We start from the raw sequence: 22,816 nt of genomic DNA, 5'->3' as shown, positions 1-22,816 counted from the left end.
CTTGAAATGTTATATATGGCAAACAGACATTTCGTAATTTTTGCAGTAGTATACGTATGTAACCATTAAATACCTATTTCAACTTCCTGCCTTTAAAATTGGGAAAAAGAATCGATATGACAACCCTGTATTTCATACTATTTAAATTCCCCGGTTCGGCTGTATAAAAACAGCATTCCGATTTTCGACTTTATACCTTCATAAAAGTAAACCAAATGTGGCAACTTACATTTTTGGTTAAGCCGGTTTTCAACTTTCTAATGTCAGGATTTTTTAAAAGTTAGATATGAAAACTCTGTAGCTATTTCAAATTAAAACGTTTCCTTATTGGCCGACGGTAACATTAATAAGCATGATTCCGATTTTCAACTTCATACATTCAAAAATCGAAAAGTTAAAATTAGCAACTTGAATTTCCAATTACTTTAAACTTTTCCCTTTCGCTACATTCAAAGTATTATACATAACCAGCGTAAAATAAAGTAAGATATGGCAATCATGCACCAGCGAGTATTTTGAATGAACGTCTGTCTCCCTTTTATCTTCCTCCATACAAGTTGCTTCGGCTTTCCTCTGCGCGCTCCTGCCCTTTTAGAAGGTCGATTGGATTTTCTGCAGTAGTTTCGCCAGTGTTACTCGAACCAATATTCCGGAATAACTCACTTCTCCCGCGGCGTGGACTGTAACGTCGGGCCGATATGCCGAAGTGCTTAGCCCGAACCAGAAGTTGAACCGAAATGAGTTTCAGTCGCGATCCCTGGTGGCAGGAAATGAGAGAGTGGTTCCATTCTCTCAACTTATAAAACCACAGGTGGCACACCTGCTATTGAAATATATTGTCCCCAGAATAGTAGTAGAGTAGTAAAAGTGATAATGAGAATGTAATAATAATAATAATAATATCGCTCTCTTCACGAAAACAGTCCAGTGAAGATCGAAGCTTCCCCTTGCCTTTTCCACACCACACCACAGTTTTATAACAACAATAACGGGTGATTTTCAAATGCCGTACAAATTCCACAAACAAAATTACTAAGGTACTCGGAACCTTTAATCGTTAGTTTTCTGTATACACTCGTATTATCCAACCTCGAAGCGCTCCGGAGTCGCTCCGGAGCGGAGTGGGCAAGTTCTTTGAATATCGCTCCTCGCTCCGGAGCGGAGCGAGAAACTTTCCAACTTCCTCTGCTCCGATCCGGAGCGGAGCGTGTCAAGGTAGCGCTCCGCTCCGGAGCAGAGTGAACCATTTTCTAAAACTTCGCTCCACGCTCCGGAGCGGAGCGAGAAATTTTCCAACTTCCTCTGCTCCGATCCGGAGCGGAGCGTGTCAAGGTAGCGCTCCGCTCCGGAGCGGAGTGAACCATTTTCTAAAACTTCGCTCCTCGCTCCGGAGCGGAGCGAGAAATTTTCCGATTCCCGCTGCTCCGCTCCGGAGCGGAGCGGGCTAAGACATTGCTCCGCTCCGGAGCGGAGCGAACCATTTCTTAGAATCTCGCTCCTCGCTCCGGAGCGTGGGCAACAGTCGGAGCGTTGATCCGCTCCGCTCCGAAACCCTGTATCTGAGGAAGTAAAGGGGCACTCAGTACACTTAAGGACATCACACAACCACATAGAGGATTATGTTGGCTGTGGGTCTAAATGCCAACTTTGTTGGTCTGCAAGAATGTGATCCAGGATTTATTCTATTCTACAAGAGAGACATTGACATTCGGCTGCCTTCCGAGGTCACCTATTACACCCTGTATAATTATTCAAACCTTTCTCTCGCCACAAAATTCATATCCAAATGTCCTGCAATAGAAGTGTAATGCGTGTATTACACCTTGAGAGAATTATTCCCTTCAACTCGTCCGCAGATAACTGAATATCCTTTACGAAATAAGTTTTTGATCACGGGAAAGAAAGTATAATAGAAAAAGTGAAAAGCAACTTTTGCTGGTTCTCATACTTGCATAATGCCGAAACAACAAGCTATTGACGCAAGCAAAATGACAGGTAGTAAAATACTAGCAACAGTGTGAGAAATAAATAGATGAAAATTATGAATGACATGTAAGGATTAGAAGACGAATGAAATATAACTTGGAAAGACAGTCACCAGAGCCTCGTTAACTTGCACAAACTTAATTGAGTACTCTTGTGGGAAATCTTTGCATCTTTTATAATTTACGAATCAACGCTTCGATGAGGTTTAACTTATTCCGACAAGAAGACATGTTTTATCGCAAACGGTTTAAGTGGAATTCGGGGTTATGGAAGCTAATAATAGAGTGTGGATGGTAAATTGAGTGCCTTTGGTGTCGTTTTGCTTGTTTATCCTAGCAATAACCGGGGAAGAAGCACTCAGGTCGAGTGACGGAGAGCCAGGGGAGAGGGCCTTGTCACTTCTGTGTTTCCATTCCGAAGAAGTAAGCAAGGCAATTCGATAATCGGAGCGCTTCCCCCTTCCCCCCTCCTCCGAAAGCAAGAGCGTGATTCCTGTAGCAGAGATCGTGCCGCCGATTAAACGAGATATTCTTAGATTGTCCTGGACGTGGGCCAACGGGAAGGGGGGGGGGGGTTTCTGGCTCATCCGCAGGGCGACCGACCTAAGTCGAACGGGAGACAAAATGTTTCGGGCTGGAACTCATAAAACGACATGGATCTTCGCTCTCCCAGCATCCGAAGTGGCAGCGGGCGGGGATTGGACGTCGAACGGATCCTGCCGGGGAGACGCTTCTCTCAAAGGGTCTCGGGGAAAATGAATAGGAATGTGGAAACTGCGAGATTAAGTTTACGACGCGCATCTAAGACAGGCCCGGTGTTTGAACTCCGTGTCGTTATTCACTATGACGGGCGGGAAGATAGGTTGGAAGTTTCAGTTACCTTCTCTTCATGTGATTTCCACAAAGTACTTCCATGTCAATTAATCTATTTACTAATTCCGCACGCGGCGTAAAACGTTGAATGGAGAAATCACGGTCTAACGCCGCCAATTTCCGTTGCCATAAAACCACCGTAAAAAATTGCCACGAACGTTTTTAAAGCATTATTAATGTAATTTTAATTTAATGTGTGTGTGGTGCACGAGCTGCAATTTATAATCATATTCTTTTTTCACCTTGATAAAATATTCAAATTTTAATTTAAAAAATAACGGTTGCGTCCCGTTTTGAACAGGCACACTATGAAATTTTTGGTGCAGGACATGCCATTTATGTTCAAGATACTGATGTAAACAATAAGATTAATAATTAATACTACATAAAGTTATTGGAAAATTTTAGTTACGATCTTCATGTTATCTAACTTCTCGCATACGAAGAAAAAATACTCAATTATGGAATTCCTAAAACTTTCTCATTCAATCACTTTTCATCCTGGAATAAGTAGTGGAATAGGAAAACGTGAAATTCTCATCGTTTACTTTGGTTACTCTGTTGGAATATGTGAAAATTGTGAAAATTGTTCCTTTAACCGCTATCATAAACATAGTTTTTCCTTCTTTTTCCTATGAGCAAATAACCAATGTCAGTTTTCCAGTGTGGAGTCTGTTGGCTCGCTCGAAACCCTATCCTGATGTATATGCAAATACCAATATATATTGGATATGCACGGATATACGTATATATTCAATAATCAACATAGATGATGTTTATATATAAATATACGGACTAATATTGCTCCTCTTGAGGAACTTGGGTGGGAAAACAAAATACTTTACTATGACAGAGTGCACGTTTCATGCAACAATGTAATTCCCGCTCCTCGACCGTGGTTTGCGTAATTGGCCACATGCGCGTAACGTCCTGAATTGCTAAATAAGTAGTTGCGAATATCAGGGATAGGCCGTGGCGCTGGTGTTTTCTGGTGCGCCGTGCACTGAGACTTGGCACGGGAATCGACGTCGTGTTAATGCCCCGCTGATAAAGATATGATGTGCCATTTTACATCCCGCGAGGAAACACCGTCGTCGTAAAATCGGGCATCTTATTTTCACGGCCGTCAAGAGGGAATCCTCCTCCAGCATCCATCGGGCGCTTCGGAATTGTTGATCGCCGCGGAGGGTGGCAACGGGGCCGTGAATAACGAGAAAAGAAGGAAGCAAGCAAAGCCTCTGTCGCCGAAGCGGGAGAGTAAATATCGGAGAAAAAGCTCCAAATTTGTTTCGAGAGACGCAAATTGCGAGGTTTTACACCGTCGAGGCGAGAGTCAACACGCTGGGCTGTCATGTTTTCTCGGGAACGGACGCGAAGACGGAGTCCAATATCCATAAAGTGTGGCCGTCAGCGCTCGCGTAAAGAGGCAGGTCGTAAGTGCCTCCGATGCAAGTTGCTGCTGGAATTGAGCGTTGCGACGCCGAGGAAGTGAAGGCTCTACGAGCTACGTGCTTGCTAACTCGGTGCTAATCGCGTGCTTAGCGAGGGACGTAACTTGAAGGGATTAAGTGGCGGTCTCCATCGGTGTTTCTGGATTCCCGAACGCTGATGGAGATATTTCTTGAAAACACGTAGCATGCTTGAAAGAAGGTTCCAAATGATGATTACGGTAGGTAAACGGATTCACACTCTTGTAAGATAATCACTCTCGTCTCCCTGTTGGATTCGGGTCTCCTCGATGGCGTAGTGTCACCTTTTAATCAAGAGGTTCGGGGTTTAATCTTCAGTGGAAGAACATTGCGCGGTGGATCGAATCCCACTTTTAAAATGTATAAGTAGACTTTCGAAAACTCGAGTGGGGACCGAGAAGTAGACTTGAGAAAGATGATCTAAGACAGTCTATTTCCGTTGAAATCTAACTTTTATTTGTAACAATAATTTGATACAGAAAAGTTTACTGATGAAAGAATTAAGAAAGATTACCAAATTAAACTGTCAAATAGATTTGATGTTTTGCACGATATAAATGATGATGAAAATATAAATGAAACAGACGTAAATAAGAATTGGGAACACATACGTAATGCAATAGAATCAGCAGCTAAAGAAAGTATAGGATACCATTATCCCGAGAAAAAGTAAGCCATGGTTTGATAATGAATGTCATAATCTAATAGAAATAAGAAATCAGGCTAGACTTAGGTGGCTAGACTCTGATGATACAAATCTAAACAATTATAATAGAATAAAGCGAGAAGTTAACCACACGTTTAGAAGTAAAAAAAGAGATTACTTGAAAAGCAAAATTAACGAAATTGAAACAAAAAACAAAAATAAAAATATCAGAGATTTATATAAAGGTGTAAATGAGTTTAGAAAGGGGTGGCAACCTAAAGTAAACTTGATAAAAGATAAAGACGGTGATTTTCTAGCTGACCCAAGCGATATTCTAAATAGATGGATGAACTACTTTAATGACCTTTTAAATGTCCATGTAGGAGATAAATCAGAAGTAAATGAAATCCACACAGCAGAACCTTTAGTACCAGAACCTAACTTGACTGAAGTTAAAGATGCTATTAAAAGGCTAAAGAATAACAAAGCACCTGGCATTGATTTAATACCAGCTGAGTTAATTAAATATGGTGGAAATTCATTAATATGTCAAATTCATAAATTAATTTGTTTAATATGGAATAAAGAAGAAATCCCTCAACAGTGGAAAGAATCCATAATTGTTCCTGTGTTTAAAAAAAGTGATAAAATGAACTGCAATAATTACCGTGGAATTTCTCTACTCTCAACAACATATAAAATATTATCTAACATTCTTTTAACAAGATTGACCCCATATGCTAATGAAATTATAGGTGATTATCAATGTGGATTTAAACGTAACAGATCAACTACAGATCAAATTTTTCACATCAGACAGACACTTGAAAAAAAGTGGGAATATAATCAAAATGTCCATCAGCCATTCATTGATTTAAAAAAAGCATATGATTCGGTCAAAAGAGATAAATTATGTAATATATTAGTAGAGTTTGGAATACCTAAGAAGCTTGTTAGTATGATAAAAATATGCACCAGTGAAACAGAAAGTAAAATTCGTGTGGGTATTAATATGTCTGACAAATTTCCAATTCATGATGGGTTAAAACAAGAAGATGAATTATCTCCATTGCTCTTTAATTTTGCCTTAGAATATGCCGTTAGGAAGGTAAAAGAAACTAAAGAAGCACTAAAATTAAATGGTGTGACTCAGTTGTTAGCATATGCAGATGATGTAGACTTACTGGGGGATGATGTGAATACAATTAAGAATAATGCTAAAATATTTTTCAAAACTGCTAAAGAGATAGGTTTGGAAGTTAACAAAGAGAAAACTAAATATATGCTTACAGGCCGAAACCAAGTGTTAGGTAATAATCAAAATCTAATTATTGATAACAACTCGTTTGAACCAGTTTCCAAATTCAAATACTTAGGAGTAATATTAACAAATGAAAATTATATTAAAGAGGAAATAAAAAGTAGCCTTAATTCAGGAAATGCATGTTACTTCTCTCTTCATACACTTTTGTCTTCTCGTTTAATATCTAAGAAACTAAAAGTTAAAATGTACAAAACAGTAATTTTGCCTGTATTATTATATGGATGTGAAACTTGGTCCCTTACATTGAAAGAGGAACATAAATTGAGAGTATTTGAAAATAAGATCCTTAGGAAAATCTTTGGACCTAAAAGGGATGAGGAGACAGGTGAGTGTAGAAGGTTACATAATTTAGAAGTACATAATTTGTATTCATGTCCAGATATTATTAGAATAATTAAATCAAGAAGACTTAGGTGGGCAGGCCATGTGGCACGAATGGGAGAGGAAAGAGGAGTTTACAGGATTCTTGTTGGGAAACCTGATGGTAAGAGACCTGTAGGAAGGCCAAGACGAAGATAGAGGGACAACGTTGAAATAGATCTAAGGGAAATCGGTAGGGATAGAAAAGAGTATATAGATCTTGCTCAAGATAGGGAAAGATGGAAGGCCTGTGTTGCTGCAGCCATGAACCTTCGGGTTTTAGAAGGCTGGAGAGTTAGTTAGTTAGCATGGCTGTTTTTAAACTATTGACAGTTCACACACATAATATATTTGTTGAGAAAATTTGAAATACAGCACAAATGACCATTTTATGATGAAATCGTCAACAATGAAAAAAGTAAAATTAAAAATAACAAATAAACTTAAAAAAGATGAACAATAACAAGTCAGAGATGGCACTATTTGATATTATTTACCAGCATTTGCTCTCATGGAAGACCGGAAGACATACCATGAGGAAAATATATCAACTCATGATGGAGGAGGAGGCCGCTATTAGGTAGGAAGTCTGTAGAAGAGAGGGTCTTTTTTTAATTTCCTGTCTACGATTTCCCGTGTGAAGTAGAAAGTGAAATTCCTAAAGGAGTGTCTTGCAACAGATTTTGCTGTTGATAATTTTGTGTAGATAATTGAAATTGTTCAGGAAAAGGCGGAGTCTGGAAGTTTAGAAAAAGCAAAAGATGCATTGTTGAAAAATTGCGTAATGAAGAAACCCTGTAACGAATTATAACGAAATAATTGGTGTAATTTAAGTGGTTAAGTTTTTAAAAAATATTTTTATGGTGCAAGCAACTGCGATTTATAATCATTATCTGTCTTTATGCATGATCAAATAAATAAATAAAAAAAAAGATTGTGTCCAGTTTTTTAAAATTAGCAGGCAGACTTAAATTTTAACGGTAGAATATTGTCAATTTTGCGGTAACTTTTAACAGTGTACACTTCGAGACACTTCCAAGTCTCGTCTCGTCTCGATATAGGGATGGCCACAAAATCCGTATTTCAAATTATGTCGGATGCAACGGATAATCCAGCCGGCCCCCGTGGCGGAGTGGTTAGCACATCGCGCTACGAGGCCAGGGGTCCCGGGTTCGAATCCCGACCTGGACATGGAGGTTCGTGAGTGTAGCCCCGGTAGCGCAGTCGGTAACGCGTGAGTCTCATAATCTCAAGGTCGTGTCCAATCATCAATTTCATCACATCATCACTCATCCCCATCTTCGCAAATTAGCCAAAAGTGAAACAAAAAGCGAAGTAAAATAAAGCAAATCAATCAATCAACGGATAATCCAGATAATCCGAATATCCGGATAATTAGGATATCCGGATAGTCCAGATTTGATGAAGGATTTCTAGAAGATCCGAAATAGCTCGCAAAACGGATATGAAACGATAAAACTGTCCGTATAAATGCACAGATTCTGATATCCAGACATTTCGTTCGGAAAATTCGAATCCGGGTAATTCGGATATACTGATTAGTCAGACAATTCGGATATCCGAAATGTCCGTATAGATATAATCCGTATCCAGATATCAGGGGCGGCGCCAGAACTTTTCGACCGGGTGGGCAGAAGCTCCATATTGATAGATTAGGGTGGGCAGTATAAATTTAAGATTGGTTGATTTGTTGGTTGATTTGTTGTTTTAAGTCCACTTTATGCACAGTAAGGCTAATTGGGACTGGACCTACAGTTTAAAGTGGGATCCGAACCACTTGTGCCTCCACCGGGTATCGAACCCGGGACCCCTTGATTACAAGGCGACAATGCTACCGCTGCGCCATCGGGGAGTCAAATTTAAGACCATATACGTATATGTGCATGTAAGACGTATATGTATCCCCTCTCTCTTACACTCCCGATTTTCTTCTTGCTTCTTTTCCCTTTCCATTTCAGGTTTTCCTCTTCGTTATTTTCTAATCTATTGTCGCAACTTGTTCAATTTCCTTTCGCGTTGTCTCTGATGGACACAATTATTTGAACGAAGTGTTTATCCATGCGCAGCCATACATTCACAGTCACATTCTTTCATGCATATTAATACTCCTCACAAAAAGTTTGGAATATTGTAACGTTAGACAATAGGTGATAGACACGGGCATGGAATGCAACAACATATGATACCTGTCTGGTGGACGTTCTCGTCTTTAAGCCGACATATGCCACCGTGCCTATCACCTAATATATTAATATTCCAAACTTGTGCCTAATATAACAATATTGCAAAATTTTTGTGAGGAGTGTATAATGAAACAAATGTAAATTAGTTATAAGCTTGTGTTGTATCACATTTTGCTCTTCGTGAACAAAAAAAAAGGCACATACTTGATTTTATGTATTCGGCAACAGTGATATAAAGTGCAATGATAGACAATGTGACGTTTCTCGTAATTTAAATGCATGTTAATGAGCATAGTAGTTTCATCGTATGAGGTTTTGACTGAAGAGTTATCTCACTCCTTGGGGGTCATTTTTCTTAGCTTCCAAGGTTTGTTCAATTGACAAATCTATCTGAATGTTTGCAGTAGGGGCGATTGGGTGTCAACATTTGAGGAGCAAGGGCAATATACTTTATTTTGGTAGAAAAGGCTTAGCATAAAGAGGTCAAAAAATGGGCAAAAATGCCAAAAAGTGGCAAAATGTGTCGGGGGGAACTGCATCCCCCACCTCCCGCTCCCCCTAATCGCCTCCACTGAATGTTTGGATTAAAATAAACGTCTTATTAGGAATAATTTAAAACACACGTGAAACCAATTCTTTGTTCGTTGTCCATGAGGTATTCCTAGGCTAATGAAAGGCTATTTGGACAAAATGTCACTCATAAGTAAAAAACAAGTAAGATTGAGAAATCTGTTCAGAATTGAAGATATTATTAGCTAAGTTGGTATTCGTTTTCTGAGCTAAGTCATGTTACTCATGCGGGATAGTCAATACACGTATGGTTACATGAACATATTTTTTGAGGTAACAAAAATATTTAGGACACAAGGAATTCATCGAAGTTGATCACCGTGCCAGGAATAATACATCTATTTTTTCATAGATGACTTACTTGGGTTGCACGGCATGACCATTTCGAACGCACTAGAATGTCAACCTCTGTGCTGTACAGCATACCCTGCTAACTATATTCTTGCAGGGCAACGAGTTCCTGCCGCCTGGAACCACAATCGAAATAATAATTTATGGGGAGTTGTATTTTGAGTGTCCGTGTGTGTTTGTTTTCGGCCCTTCGTCGTTTTCATATAATCACCATTGAACCTTATCGTCGTCATTATCAAAATTAGCACAGAAATGACTTAAAATACAAGTAAAACAAATTATCCACAACTTACTCTTCCAAAAATGGAGTTTCGTTAGTACATACCACTTCGAGAGTTGAGGTGGTAGTTTCTACTAATGAAACACATTGCATAGTGTTCATTAGTGGATCAAGGCATGTAATTCCGTGAACAATGACATTGTTTTCTAAAAGTCCCAAATATTTGTCTCAGGCAATACACCCTCTTAAAATGGACGCATCTTCTGTAGAGGTAAAATGACACGTTTGTTGAGAGTTCTTTCTGTATATTTTTTCTCCAATGGCATAACACTGTCGCATTATAATGAACAGGTCCTGTTCGACTCCCCCCTACTCTGGTGGAAGCACAATGCACACTGGTTCGGACTACACATTAAACTGTAGGTTTTGTCCCGATTAGCCTATCAGAGCATAATATTGGGCTTAAAAAAAAGTCTTCTGGATACTTCGTGACATAACTTTTTTTCTTTACTTCAGCTGCATCTACAGATTCTGTCGACATTTTCACCTGATTCATAAGGCAAAATTTATGTGTCGAACGAGGATTTCTAAATATGATAAGTCATTATAACACCATTAAGCCTTGTTTCCATGATATGAAAAATTCAATATGCTCCAGAAGAACTTTCTAATAGTCTGTAGGGGAGCAATGTTTGTGTATATACAGTATATCGTCCTGTTTTTGTACCTTGTTACATTTGTACTTTGTGAAGAGTCTGAAGAAGACCTTGCTAGAAGGTTGAAACGTTACGTTTAGTTTATGTTTTATAATAAAATAAATTACTGCCTTGGTCAGCATATTGAATTTTTCATATAATAAGCCACTTATTAGCAATTGAGTAATTCTGTAGCTTTTTCCATACATAACTGGTTTATCAAAATTTATTGAGTTCGGTATTGTACTGATTATTGTGATTCCTTCTTATTACTAGAACGAATATAAAGTTGATATTTCACATGCCATATTGGTATTTGAAGATGCCAGGTATATAAAAATTGCAATTAAATAAAGAAAGGGACACTTCGGGAATGCAGAGCTAATTAAAACTATACTACAATCTCTAGCATACTTAAACCCGAAGGTTTATAGCGGCAGCAACACAAGCCTTTCATCTACCCCTATGCGGGGCAAGATCAATCACATCTTTCCCATCCTTGCCGATTTCTTTTAGGTCCATTTCAACGTTATCCCTCCATCCTCGTCTTGGCATTCCTACTAGTCTCTTACCATCAGGTTTCCCAACAAGAATCCTGTAAACTATTCTTTCTTCTGCCATTCGCGTCACATGGCCTTCCCATCTAAGTCTTCTTGATTAAATTATTCTAATAATAATTAAAAAGTCGAAATAATTTATTGTTTGCTGGAGGAAGTAACGCTAAGATGATGTTTTTATTTGTTTATTTGGAGATTACTTTAACCATACCCAGGCTGGGATATACAGGGTGTCATTTTAATGGCGCCCACGGACCACGGAAACGTATAGAGGACATCAAAACAAACAACTTTTCTCAGTAACATTTTTCTCGTTGGTGCATCGATTCGACGTTACAGCTGTTCAAAAAAGACCGTTTTGCCGCCTGGATGCTGGCAACCACACACAACATTTGATTGCATTTGTGACGTCATATCCCGTCGTGAAGCGATGCGTTACAGGGTTGCCAGGAACACACATATTCTGAGAAAAATGTCAAAGCTACAATCAGCCACATTATGTACCGTAACACAAAACGAGAAAACACGTTCCGTAACCCAACAGGAAGTAAACAAACGATACGAAAAATGGCAGGAAGAAAATAGAATTCAAGTGGAAGTGGTCATATCGAATTTTGTATCAGCTTGCATGTCAAATATTTGCAAATGTAGTTACCAAGTTGACATATACAATTTAGTCTATCCACTTCGTCCTTCTGATACTAGTTGTCTGTGACACACTGAACAAATGACAAAATAGAAATGAAAGAACTCAAAATTCCAAAGGTAAGCAACATATAATATAATATAATGTATATTCAGGGCATTACGAGGCAAGTGACAAAAATGGTTGAAAATACAGGGATATAAATAGTAGTAAAACAAACTCTCCGACGACTGTGTTTATCTACGCACCGGATACACATGTAATAGTTTGCAACTCTGAACAGGGCAGTATATTTGCTACTGATTCATCATTAGATTGTTACTGTGTTGTAGGTGTTTTAGCCGTAATGTAACAAAGTGAACCTCAGATACTTCCGTTATCAGCACAAAGTACCACAAGGCATCTGGACACAAACCTGTAGATATGAACCTTGCAACGAGATTTGCAAATATAATTGACATGTAGCTGGGCGTAAACAGCCACATGTAAGTTGTAAGTACAATAAAAGTTATTGTTGTTGATATTTGACATGTAGGCTGAGACAAAATCCGATATTGACTCTTCATTTTGAATACGTTTTTACAATTTCTCATGACGTTGGTTCACTTCCCCCTTCCCCTGAGATGACTGCTCATCTTCTGGCTGATAGGCTATGATGTTCGTTTTACTGGACGCGTTTCTCGCTTCGTTTTACAGCTAATAATGTGGTTGGTAGTTTGTCATTTTTCACAAAATTTGTGTGTTCCTTGCAACCCTACCGTGCGCTGTTTCGCCGCAGGAAATTACGTCACAGATACGATCAAATGTTGTGTTGGGTTGCCAGCATCCAGGCGGCAAAACGGTCTTTTTGAACGGCTGTAGCGTCGAATTGACGCACCAACGTGAAAAATGTTACTGAGAAAAGTTGTTTGTTTTGATGTCCCCTACACGAATCTGTGGTCCGTGGGCGCCATTAAAATGACACCCTGTATATACGTATATGGAGGCCGGAGCTGCAGTCCTCAAGTTCACCCTAAATTCTGATCTAATCTTGATCATACCCTGCATAATTTTGAGCCTCCTAAGTCTACTAGCTGCTTCTAATCATACGCGTAGAAGTATTAGTTATCACAGGTTTTTTTTTTTTTTGTTTCAATAGCTCTAGTAATTACTTTCACTTTCTAATGACAAAATTGGCTTTTTATGGGTTGATAATAATGTGGTTGAGTGTAAGAAAAGGCATGATCCTTAATTTCCGCCACAAAAAAATAAGAGACAAATAAATAAAAAAATAATATGTGAACATTTCTAACATAGATAATATTCACAAGTAAAATAAACATGTTATGAACACCAGAATACACTTATTTATTGAGTCATTCTCATATCTCCAAGTATATGTACTTATTGAATTTGATCGGGTGGGCACAGGAATTTTTGGGTGGGCGCTTGCCCGCCCGTGCCCACCCCTGTCGCCCAAATCCGGATATCTGGCAGATATCCGGATTTGGGCATTCCTACACGACACCATCTCTAACCATCGCCGTCGATTGAGCTGCAGTCCACCGGAGTGAAGCGAAGACGCCATCAAACCAAACTATTTTGCAGAAGAATCTGTGGTCGAGAGGCGGAGGAACATCTCTCGGGACCCTTTGAGCCGCGGTCGCCGGGGCTAATGAAAGAACCATGCGACGATCATCCGCGGCCTCCTGCCCATCGCCCGGGAGAAAGGATGGTTGATTCGCCTGTCAGACGGGAGCCGCGACACCTTCCATCAGAAGCCCTGTTTTGACTTCTCCATCCGGCCTCCGAAGCGACGAATCGCGTTTCGCGTCAGTTCCTCGGCACCGCCCGCCATCTTGTTTCGGCGTCTACTTTACGTAAATTATGGGCCACGGCTCTTGCAGTTTCCGAAAAGCGGAACCTTCCCACCAAACCACTCACGGCCGGCTGCGAATTTTTATTGTCGGGAAAATATTTACCAGATGCGAAGGGCGGAAATTCATACCACGATTTTTACCTTCAGATATTTACCATTAGGCACGTTGGTCAGAACATCACCAAACTGACTTTTAAAAAATCGAGATCAGAACGAGATCAGGGCTGACGGGGTGATCGTCCCTCGGGAAACATTTATACTGGCAATAAATCACACAGTAAGTAGTGGTCGTCCCCACTTTGACGTCTAAAATTTATTGATCGCATCTTCAAAATTTAAAAGTAACAATAAGCGTAATGAATGAATGCTTCCCTCTTTCATAGCTAAATTAAGTGATGGTTCCTTGGTGTCTAACAGTAACGGATTGCCTCCTTGAGAACTACAAATAATTCTATCGTCCGTTGAGGTCTAAAATTACCCGATCGCCTTCTTGATGTCTAAAATTAAATAAACAATCTCCTGAGGCCTAAAAATTAGGGATCACCCCTTGATGCCTAAAATTAATTGATCACCCGTTTTGTATTAAGGAAGTGTTCGGACCGAAGCGACAGGCGACAAGCGACACGGATCCCTCCAAGTCTGTAGAAAAGCAGTCACTGGATGCCCGCTGCCAACATACCCAGGCGACACGATGCTGACGAAACGGCCCAGTTCGAGCTACACTCAAGCGACAAGCAATACATCTAGCCAGTACCGTAACAAGATATTTTGGCGGCTAGGCAGGATTGTGGTTGCCCCCCCCCCCTCCCCCAGCCCAAACTACAAAGCACCGACATTCATTTTATGTGCGTCCTTCCATATTTTCTTCCTATGCCATTCGTGAAATTGACATCTTAGAAATTTTGAAAAGGGGAATTAAAGAGAAACTTATTAAAAAATAATACGAGGGGCACTATTTATATTTTGAGCCTAACAATGAAAAAACAGGAATTTGGCATTGAAAACTGCTTTATTGTTTTTCGAAGTATTCTCCTTTATGGTCAATACACTTTTGCATCCGTTCGAACCATTTGTCAAAGCAGTTTTTCCAATCTTCTTGAGACACCTCCATAATATGGTTTTCGAACGCATCAACGGCGTCTTCCGCCGACGAAAATCGTTGTCCACGCAATTTATTCTTGACATTCGGGAACAAGAAGAAGTCATTGGGTGCCAAATCAGGACTGTACGGCGGATGACCCATCAATTCGATTTTTTGACTGTTCATAAAGTCGGTTGTTAGACGAGATGTGTGACAGCTGGCATTGTCTTGATGAAGAATGATCCGACGGCGTTTGTTTGTTTTCCGTATTTGACCGAAGACCTCTGGCAAACAAATTGTTGTGTACCATTCAGAGTTCACCGTTCTACGTTCCTCTAAAGGCCCGGTTGCCACATGACCAGTTTTCCCGAAAAAACAGGCGACCATTTGTTTCGATGTGCTTCGAGCGCGAACAACTTTTGTTGGATTGGGTTCATCTTGAAACACCCATACAGTCGACTGCTGTTTACGTTCCGGCTCATATGCATATATCCATGATTCGTCACCTGTTACAATCTTATATACGTCTTTTGAAGCACCACGATTGTATTTATTGAGCATTTGTTTGCACGCGAGCGTCTTTTTGAGTTTTTATCAAATTGTGTGGGATCCAACGAGAACATACCTTTCTCACAGCTAAATGATCACGTAATATTTTATATATGCTGGTGGAACTAATGCCTATGGTTGCCTCAATCTCGCAGTATGTCACATGACGATCTTGCAGTATTAGGTTTTGCACAGCATCAATGTTTTCTTGAACAACAACTGATTTTGGACGACCTTCGCGAATCTCGTCGGTGAGCGAATGGCGGCCACGATTAAATTCGTTATACCAGCGTTTCACAGTGGCAAAGGATGGGGCTTCATCGCCAAATGTGGAAGTAAGTTGATCGATGCACTCTTGTCTTGATAATCCAAGTCGAAAATCGTAAAAAATCATCGCACGAAAATGTTCACGAGTTAATTCCATTTTATTGTTGTCGCGCAATCTCCAAGGCAACATAAACAACACAAATCAAGCTATTGACAAAACATTTGAAGTACGTTATGGTCAATAATACCAGACGATTCAGTGCAAACGTCAAATCGCGCCTAACTTCAATCAGTGTTGCCAAGGCTCAAAATATAAATAGTGACCCTCGTATAGATTCGTAGTTTGCATTTTTTATTTTAAAAAGTTTGCACATTTAGGAATATTTTATTTGTGTCTTAGTGTCTGAAGAACATCTTTAAAAGTACTATTAGCCTATTACTACTTTGGAAAACAGAAAATTCCAGCTGTGTGTTACCAGAATAAACCTCTGCCAAGTGTAAATATCTCAGTCGCATATTCTGACTTTGTTGTCCTAAAAGAAATAAAAGATAACCTTTAATGGCGCCCTCTGTGCGTGTGGCTCTAGGCCTCAGGCCCCCTAGCCTACCCCTCGCTACGGGTCTGCCTGTAGCTTTTTTTTTCTTCAGTACGAAAGGTTGCATTTATTTCTGACGGTTGGTTTCCAAGTGACGCTTGTCGCTTCTGTCTGAAAGCTCCCTTAGAAAAGGGTAAATCCTGCTCCAAGCATGTCTCTCTCCCGTCTCATGTAATCTTCGGAATGCCCTTCTGGGGGCAACTTGGAGAAAAACTGAAGCCTCCGTAAACGACGTATCACTGACGTGCAAAAAGTAAGAGAAATATCCTGTTGTCATCTGATTCACATGTGTTCCCAGGCCGGAACTCCGGGCGCCATGTTGCTCTTTTTCCTCGCCTCGGCTTCTCTCCCTCCACAGCCGTCTTAATAGGTGCAACCCGACACCCGATTGTTCCTCCGTAGCCACCCATTCAAAGAGGAGGCCGATGAAAGCAGAAGGGCTTTCTCGTTCCGTTCCTTCACCACACGCAGAGGATATGTTCCTCCCGCTTTCTGTTTTTTCTTCAACACTTCGAGGCGAAGACCCGTATCAGGTTTCAAAGATGCCTGTCCTTACGAAGAACACGCCGATTCAAAATTCTCAAAATTTAGAACATTCAGTTATCGATCTGAATTTCGACAAGATTTCATTTTCCCTCCAAAATACGTCGATTCTCAGTAAACGATATTTTAAAAGTAGCTACTGAGCAATACGTATTAAAATGTGTGTAAGTTTTTTTCAGTAAGACACCTATTCGATTAGTTGGATACTCTATTACGTCGTCGCCTTGTAATCAAGGGGTAGCCAGATTAGATACCCGGTGGAGGGTCATAGTGGTTCAGATCCCACATTAAACTGTAGGTCCATTCCCTATTAGCCATATTGTGCATAAAGTGGACTTAAATGAGTGAGCTGATATTATTTCTGAGAACTTATGTTTAAGGTTATTTTTACTGTCGCTATCACTGTTTCTGTTCGCAAGCAAATATTTCAATTCCAATGAATGTTTGTCCTTCACTTCTTTTTCATGTCATTTTTGTATAACACCCTCCTCATGCACACACACAAACACATAGGGAGTTTATGTAAATATTGCTTCTCAAAAATTATTTGCGTCTCGCCCGGGCTCGAGTCGCGGCTGCCAATTGTTGTTCTTTGTGAGTGTCTCTTCATCCATTCCATCTAATCATAATTCATCCTCATCTCCGCGATTAGCCGAAAGAGGCAGAAAAACAACGTCAAATAACAAAAGTGGAAAAGACGTCTTCTTCATTTAATTATTCTAATAACTTAATAGCCTGTGGCGTAACAGCCCTTGAGGATCAAGGCCTACGTACCGACTACCAACCTCATTCCTACATGCCTCAGCAAAAGTGGGTGATCAACCAGTTACGGGGTGACAAGTGGTCAGCACGATGAACCTCCAGTCGTTGTTGCAGATTTCCATGACCGAGAATTATTCTAATAATATTACATGAATGTGCGTATATTATGCATTTAGCTGTCCACAAAAATGTTAAGAAATCGTACCGCACGCAGATTTACTGTAAGAGATCTTTCCCCTCTCCAAAAGCAAGTTGCCAAGATTATCACGTTCAAGTGTGGCTTTTTAGTGAACGTCTAATTTTTTCCTTTCATTGTCTCTGGAAGCGTCTCAATATTTGAGGACTAAAAGTGGTAAACGTTGTAAGCGTGGGAAATCGCATCGTTCCGCACATCAGCCCGTAAGAACGTGCACACTAGTGACCTCTTTACACGCCCTTTGAACTACTTAGAGGGCTACGAGCCACATTTCACGTTTACCACATTATAAAGCATGGCACATTTTCACAGTTTAACGTGGAAAACGGTGTTTGAATTATTGTGGCACTTACAGCGTTTACCAATTTTAGTCTTCATTTGTTTTCAAGTGTTACTGTCTTCGCACGCAGGACAGAAGTGCATTCGCTCAAAAACTCACAGTGAAAATAATCCAAAACACTTACCATGTATTCGGGGGCAGCCGTGATGGAACTGTCCCCTCCTTCGTTGCCCCCGAGGCCCCCCTGAGCCCCGTGAAGGAGGTCTTCCAGGGACTCGATGTACTCGATGGCGTTCCTCAGGATCTCCACCTTGGGCAGCCTCTGGTTGGGGTTGGAGCACGTCCTTCGCTTCAGCACCTCGAAGGCTTCGTTCACCTGCAAGGAAAAGCATTCTGCTGCAGCAGTCATCCTATAATATGCAGGTTGACAGTAACAAGCAATGAAACTGTTAATAAATTGAGTCATTTGATCCACCGTCATATACCTAATTGTCCATCATGAAATGTGTGATCCATGATAACTGAAATTCAATTATATATTAGCTGACCTACAATAGTTGTAGATATTTGATGAACTTTAGATCTTTCATTGTTGCATCAATGAATAACGGTTCATGAACAAAGTCTTCACTTCTTATGACTGTTTCACAGGCAAGGTAAGTGGGGACAGGGGTGCCCACAGGGGATATTATGGCGCAGGTTGCGCAATCGAGATTTTTTTGGGGATTTTTCCCTTCAAATAATATAAAAGTCAACATTTATATCTTTTCCAAAATATATGAAAACATTTTACACCTTAAATGCACCATATTTAATCCATTGGATGAAGAAAATAAAGTGTTTAAGGGTATTATCGAAGGGAGGGGGGGGGGGGATATCCAACTCTTACATATTAGTCCTTAATTGACACTTGGCTTCTGGAGGAGATTCTGAATTAACTTTGGGGGTGGACACTATCCATCCAACTCGAGGTCTTAGATTATGTCGGGTATTTTAGTTAGGGGGGGATTGAGTATTAAATTGAGAGGGTTTCCAATTATTGTGTATTACTCTATTGTCTTAGACAGTTGCGAAAATTCTGGTGTGGAGACTGAGAATTAATTTTTTGGAGGAGATCCACTCTTCAATATGAACAGTAAGTCTAAAATTGGCATGGAAATTTTGGTTGTAGGATTGAGTATTAAATTTAATGGGGAAATAGAAAGCTCTTGACAAAGTGTTAAATCTAGATTGTCAAGGGATGTCTGCAGTGGAGGAAGAGTTCGGACATTAAATTTTGGAAATTGTTTTTAGCGATATGGTATCCACATGTTTTCTACCCCGAACGTGTCAAAGGAGAAGCTGGGAAAGACTAAATACTTATCTTGGGATCTTAAGAAAGTATTGACACCCCATTAAATTAATATTTTTGAAAGCCTGCAACTGCAAGGAAATGGATGTAAAAATTTTCTTGCTCGGTACGCTCGCAATATTGTGTTGCTATGATGCGTGTTTGGCGCTTTAATGAGGTGAATGTGAAGTTTTTATACTATAGCTGCATTACAAGACAAGCGATATTCTCGATTATGATGCCAGACCCTGTGGCCGAGTGGTTAGCACATCGCGCTGCGACGCCAAGGGTCCCGGGTTCGAATCCCGCTAGGGCTTGGTTGTTTGTGAATGTCCATTCATCAATTTCATCATTTCATCACTCATCCCCATCTTCTTAAATTAGCCAAGAGGCACAAAATGCGAAGTAAAATAAACTAAATCAATCAATCAAATCAATCTCGATTATGATGAACGATTTTTAGGGGTGGTCTTGAGTGATGGCACCCCTGTTTAAGGAGGAGGGGCAGATCAATTATAGTGTTCAGTAAAGCTAAGAAAGAAAGTTACTGTCGGTAGACACGCTGTAGTAATTAAGTATTATGGGGATTACGATATGGTTTGAGGGCGCGAATGATATGATTTGGGAAGGACGCATGACATGATTTTGGGTGGGATGCGCCATTGGCCTTGGGGGGAATGGGCACCCCTGATTGGGGAGGCAAAGGGGGCGTGGATATATTGTAGGGAGCCAGTTCTATTTAATATACCCTTAAATCAGGGCTAGATATGGGCGTGTGCGAGGGGACACGGTCCTCTTATTTCATGAGATTTCTCACCGTATGAAAGCAACGTATGAATTTTATATGTGTACACAAGCTATGCAAATTAGCTATGTGACAAAAAGGGGCAAATGAAACTAAGCTAACAAGCTATCTATTTATCTGCGCATTTGAAGACGAATCATATGAGTGGTAAGGATATGGACGTCCGGAACTTTAGGGGCAAGGGTGGTCCCTCTGGAAAAAAAATGCAACTTTATAGAATATATTTCACACGTACAATTTCATTTCAGTCATTGTAATTTATGTTAATTATGATAAGGGCTTTACTGAAACTGAAGGAGAGTTTTTTGTGAGGAGAACACTATTATGTAGGAATAATATGCCTCTTTTGCCAACAACCTGAAAAAAATAATAACTTTCTTGCCTTCCCTGGAAACAATCCTGCGGTCATCCATGTCTGGTTTCCAGACTATAGAAGGAAGGCAAAGAGAAGAACACAGAATAGTCCATTATGAAACATCAAGAAGCTTATCTTGACATGTTCTTCCTAGAACCCTTATGTGGTTGCGCCTTGGAATTGTAAGCTCTTTTACGGCTGTTTTTAATAGTTGGGAGAAGTTTGCCCTTGCACGTTGTGTTTGTGCCGATTCGCTGTGTTGATGTCGTATTTGGGTGTAATTAACACGAACACATAACTTGATGTAAACAGTTTGACGTCAGACGTGTTTTGTGTATGTTTTCCGGTGGAAACGAAAGGACATATTCCGTGAACAGTTTTAAGCACACGATAATTTATGCTAGTGTTTTTGTAATTTGTAATTTACGTTCTGTTTGTGCTACAGATTTCAATTTATTTCTGTGTTTTATTTATTTTGAAAATGTTTGAGTGACGTCGGTGTGTTGAAGTACTCAACCCCTTATTGCTGACGTCACGTTATTAGTTTTTAAAGATTTCTGGAAAAGTTTTGCATACTTAAATAATGTTTTAATTGCAAAATGCACTATATAATTTTGTGCTGTTACTGCGTCTTTTGTGCATTTTGTTATTATATATTAATGTTTTTACACGCTTTTCACATATAATTTACGTTCTGATACTAGTCGTTTGTGACGACAAAAAGAGTATAAATACGGGCCAATCGACCCAGATTCTGAACCATTTTTCACTTGCTATTAGAAGTGTACATAAAAATATGTCTCATGTGCTTTGTTTAGATTCTCCTTGTGCTCGTTGGGGTGTGGTTCGTGCGGAGGACTCGTGTAGGGTTCAATACACCTTACGACCCTCTTGTTACAAACACAACTCGTTGCACCCTGGCACTTGTTGAGGAGTTAATAGTTTTGCTAATTTGCAGTTTTGTGTGATTATGTCAATGTTGATTTTTATTGTGTGTCTTGTCTCGAGATTCCTTGGGGCTCGTTGGGGCGCGGTTCGTCTGGAGGACTAGTGTGGGGTGAAATACACCCTACGGCAATCTCGTTTTTTTTTTTTTACACAACTCGTTTACGCCCTGGCACTTGTTGAGGGTTTCTGTGCGGACATATTTATTTGATTTCTTGTTGTCGGGGCTCGAACCCTCAATCCTGATTGAGACTGTTGTCTCGGGTGATATATTTGTGTATTTTTATTTGTCAGTAGCATTGTATGCTTATTTTGACTAACAGGGCAGTTTGAATTGATTTATTATTTTGCATAGTTTTACCCTTGTAGGTACAGTTATGTGTAGTGTTGCCCACGGGACGAGACGGGACAGGCTTTTAAAAATTCGAGACGAGACGAGATTGATCATGTGTCCCGAGACAAACGAATATTTTCGAGACGATACAGCATTTCACATCATTTCCACGAGACGAGACAAGCCAAAGTCTCGTCTCGTGGGCAACACTACTTATGTGCAATTTGCTTTTTTAAAAATATTAACTGAGTATTCGAAATAAAGAGATAGATTCCTGAATATATATTTAAAAGTAAGTTCTGAGTTTTGTTTCGACTGCAGATCTTAATATTTTCCCGTTCTCTGAGAGGTGTCATTTGTATACCATTATAGAGTCTCATGCTGTTCATTCACATGTTGAACCTTGCACGACCATGTCAACGTATCAATGTATAGGTAAGTATCTTTTTATATGGACTTTTCACTCCTCATGACTTGCGATTTGTATTTTCCACTCAGATCTTCAGGATACACCACTAACCCCTCGTTTTACTTGTGGGCGTTTACAGGAAGCCAAGAGTTCGCTTGTCCCACCCCCTGGAATATAGAAACAATACCATCAGCAGCGCCAACTTCAAATCAATTTTGGGACCAATATTAACATAAGCAAAATGCCATGCTTACTATCTCTTGTTCTCGGGCATCTTTCTCTCTAGATTCTTTTAATTTCGTATTTTCTCTCTCGTATATCTCTTGCTCTTGTGAAAACTTGGAAGTAGTCCGTATTTTGGTCGTCATGGCAGCGAGAATTGACAAGTAACATGGACCGGACTGTTTTATATCTTTTATATTAACCAATTATTGTTCGGCCAACACTGTAACCCATTGTAAGTTAATATTAATTTTATATTTTCAAAGCAAAACTGGCGTTGAATTACACTTACGACTTGTTGATTGATTGATTGAGTTGGTGGTTTAAGTCCACTTTATACACAATAGGGCTAATCGGGACTGGACCTAAAGCTTAGAGTGTGAT

The 22,816-nt window shown here is 39.9% G+C and overlaps 1 protein-coding gene across 1 annotated transcript in view; it reads right to left on the bottom strand.

Moving 5' to 3' along the window:
- nau (myogenic-determination protein nautilus) overlaps positions 1-22,816 on the bottom strand; it is an 89,994-nt gene that overhangs the window by 54,727 nt on the left and 12,451 nt on the right. The window contains exon 2 of the mRNA XM_083121890.1: positions 18,217-18,408. Within this exon, the coding sequence (XP_082978016.1) occupies positions 18,217-18,408 (192 nt within the window). The remainder of the gene's footprint in view (positions 1-18,216; positions 18,409-22,816) is intronic.

The sequence above is a fragment of the Lepisma saccharinum genome, chromosome 4 (assembly GCF_977018435.1).
Source record: "Lepisma saccharinum chromosome 4, izLepSacc3.1, whole genome shotgun sequence".
In the NCBI taxonomy this organism is placed as follows: Eukaryota; Metazoa; Arthropoda; class Insecta; order Zygentoma; family Lepismatidae; genus Lepisma; species Lepisma saccharinum.
Note: the sequence above shows the minus strand (reverse complement) of the source record. Positions and strands in the feature narration are given on the sequence as shown.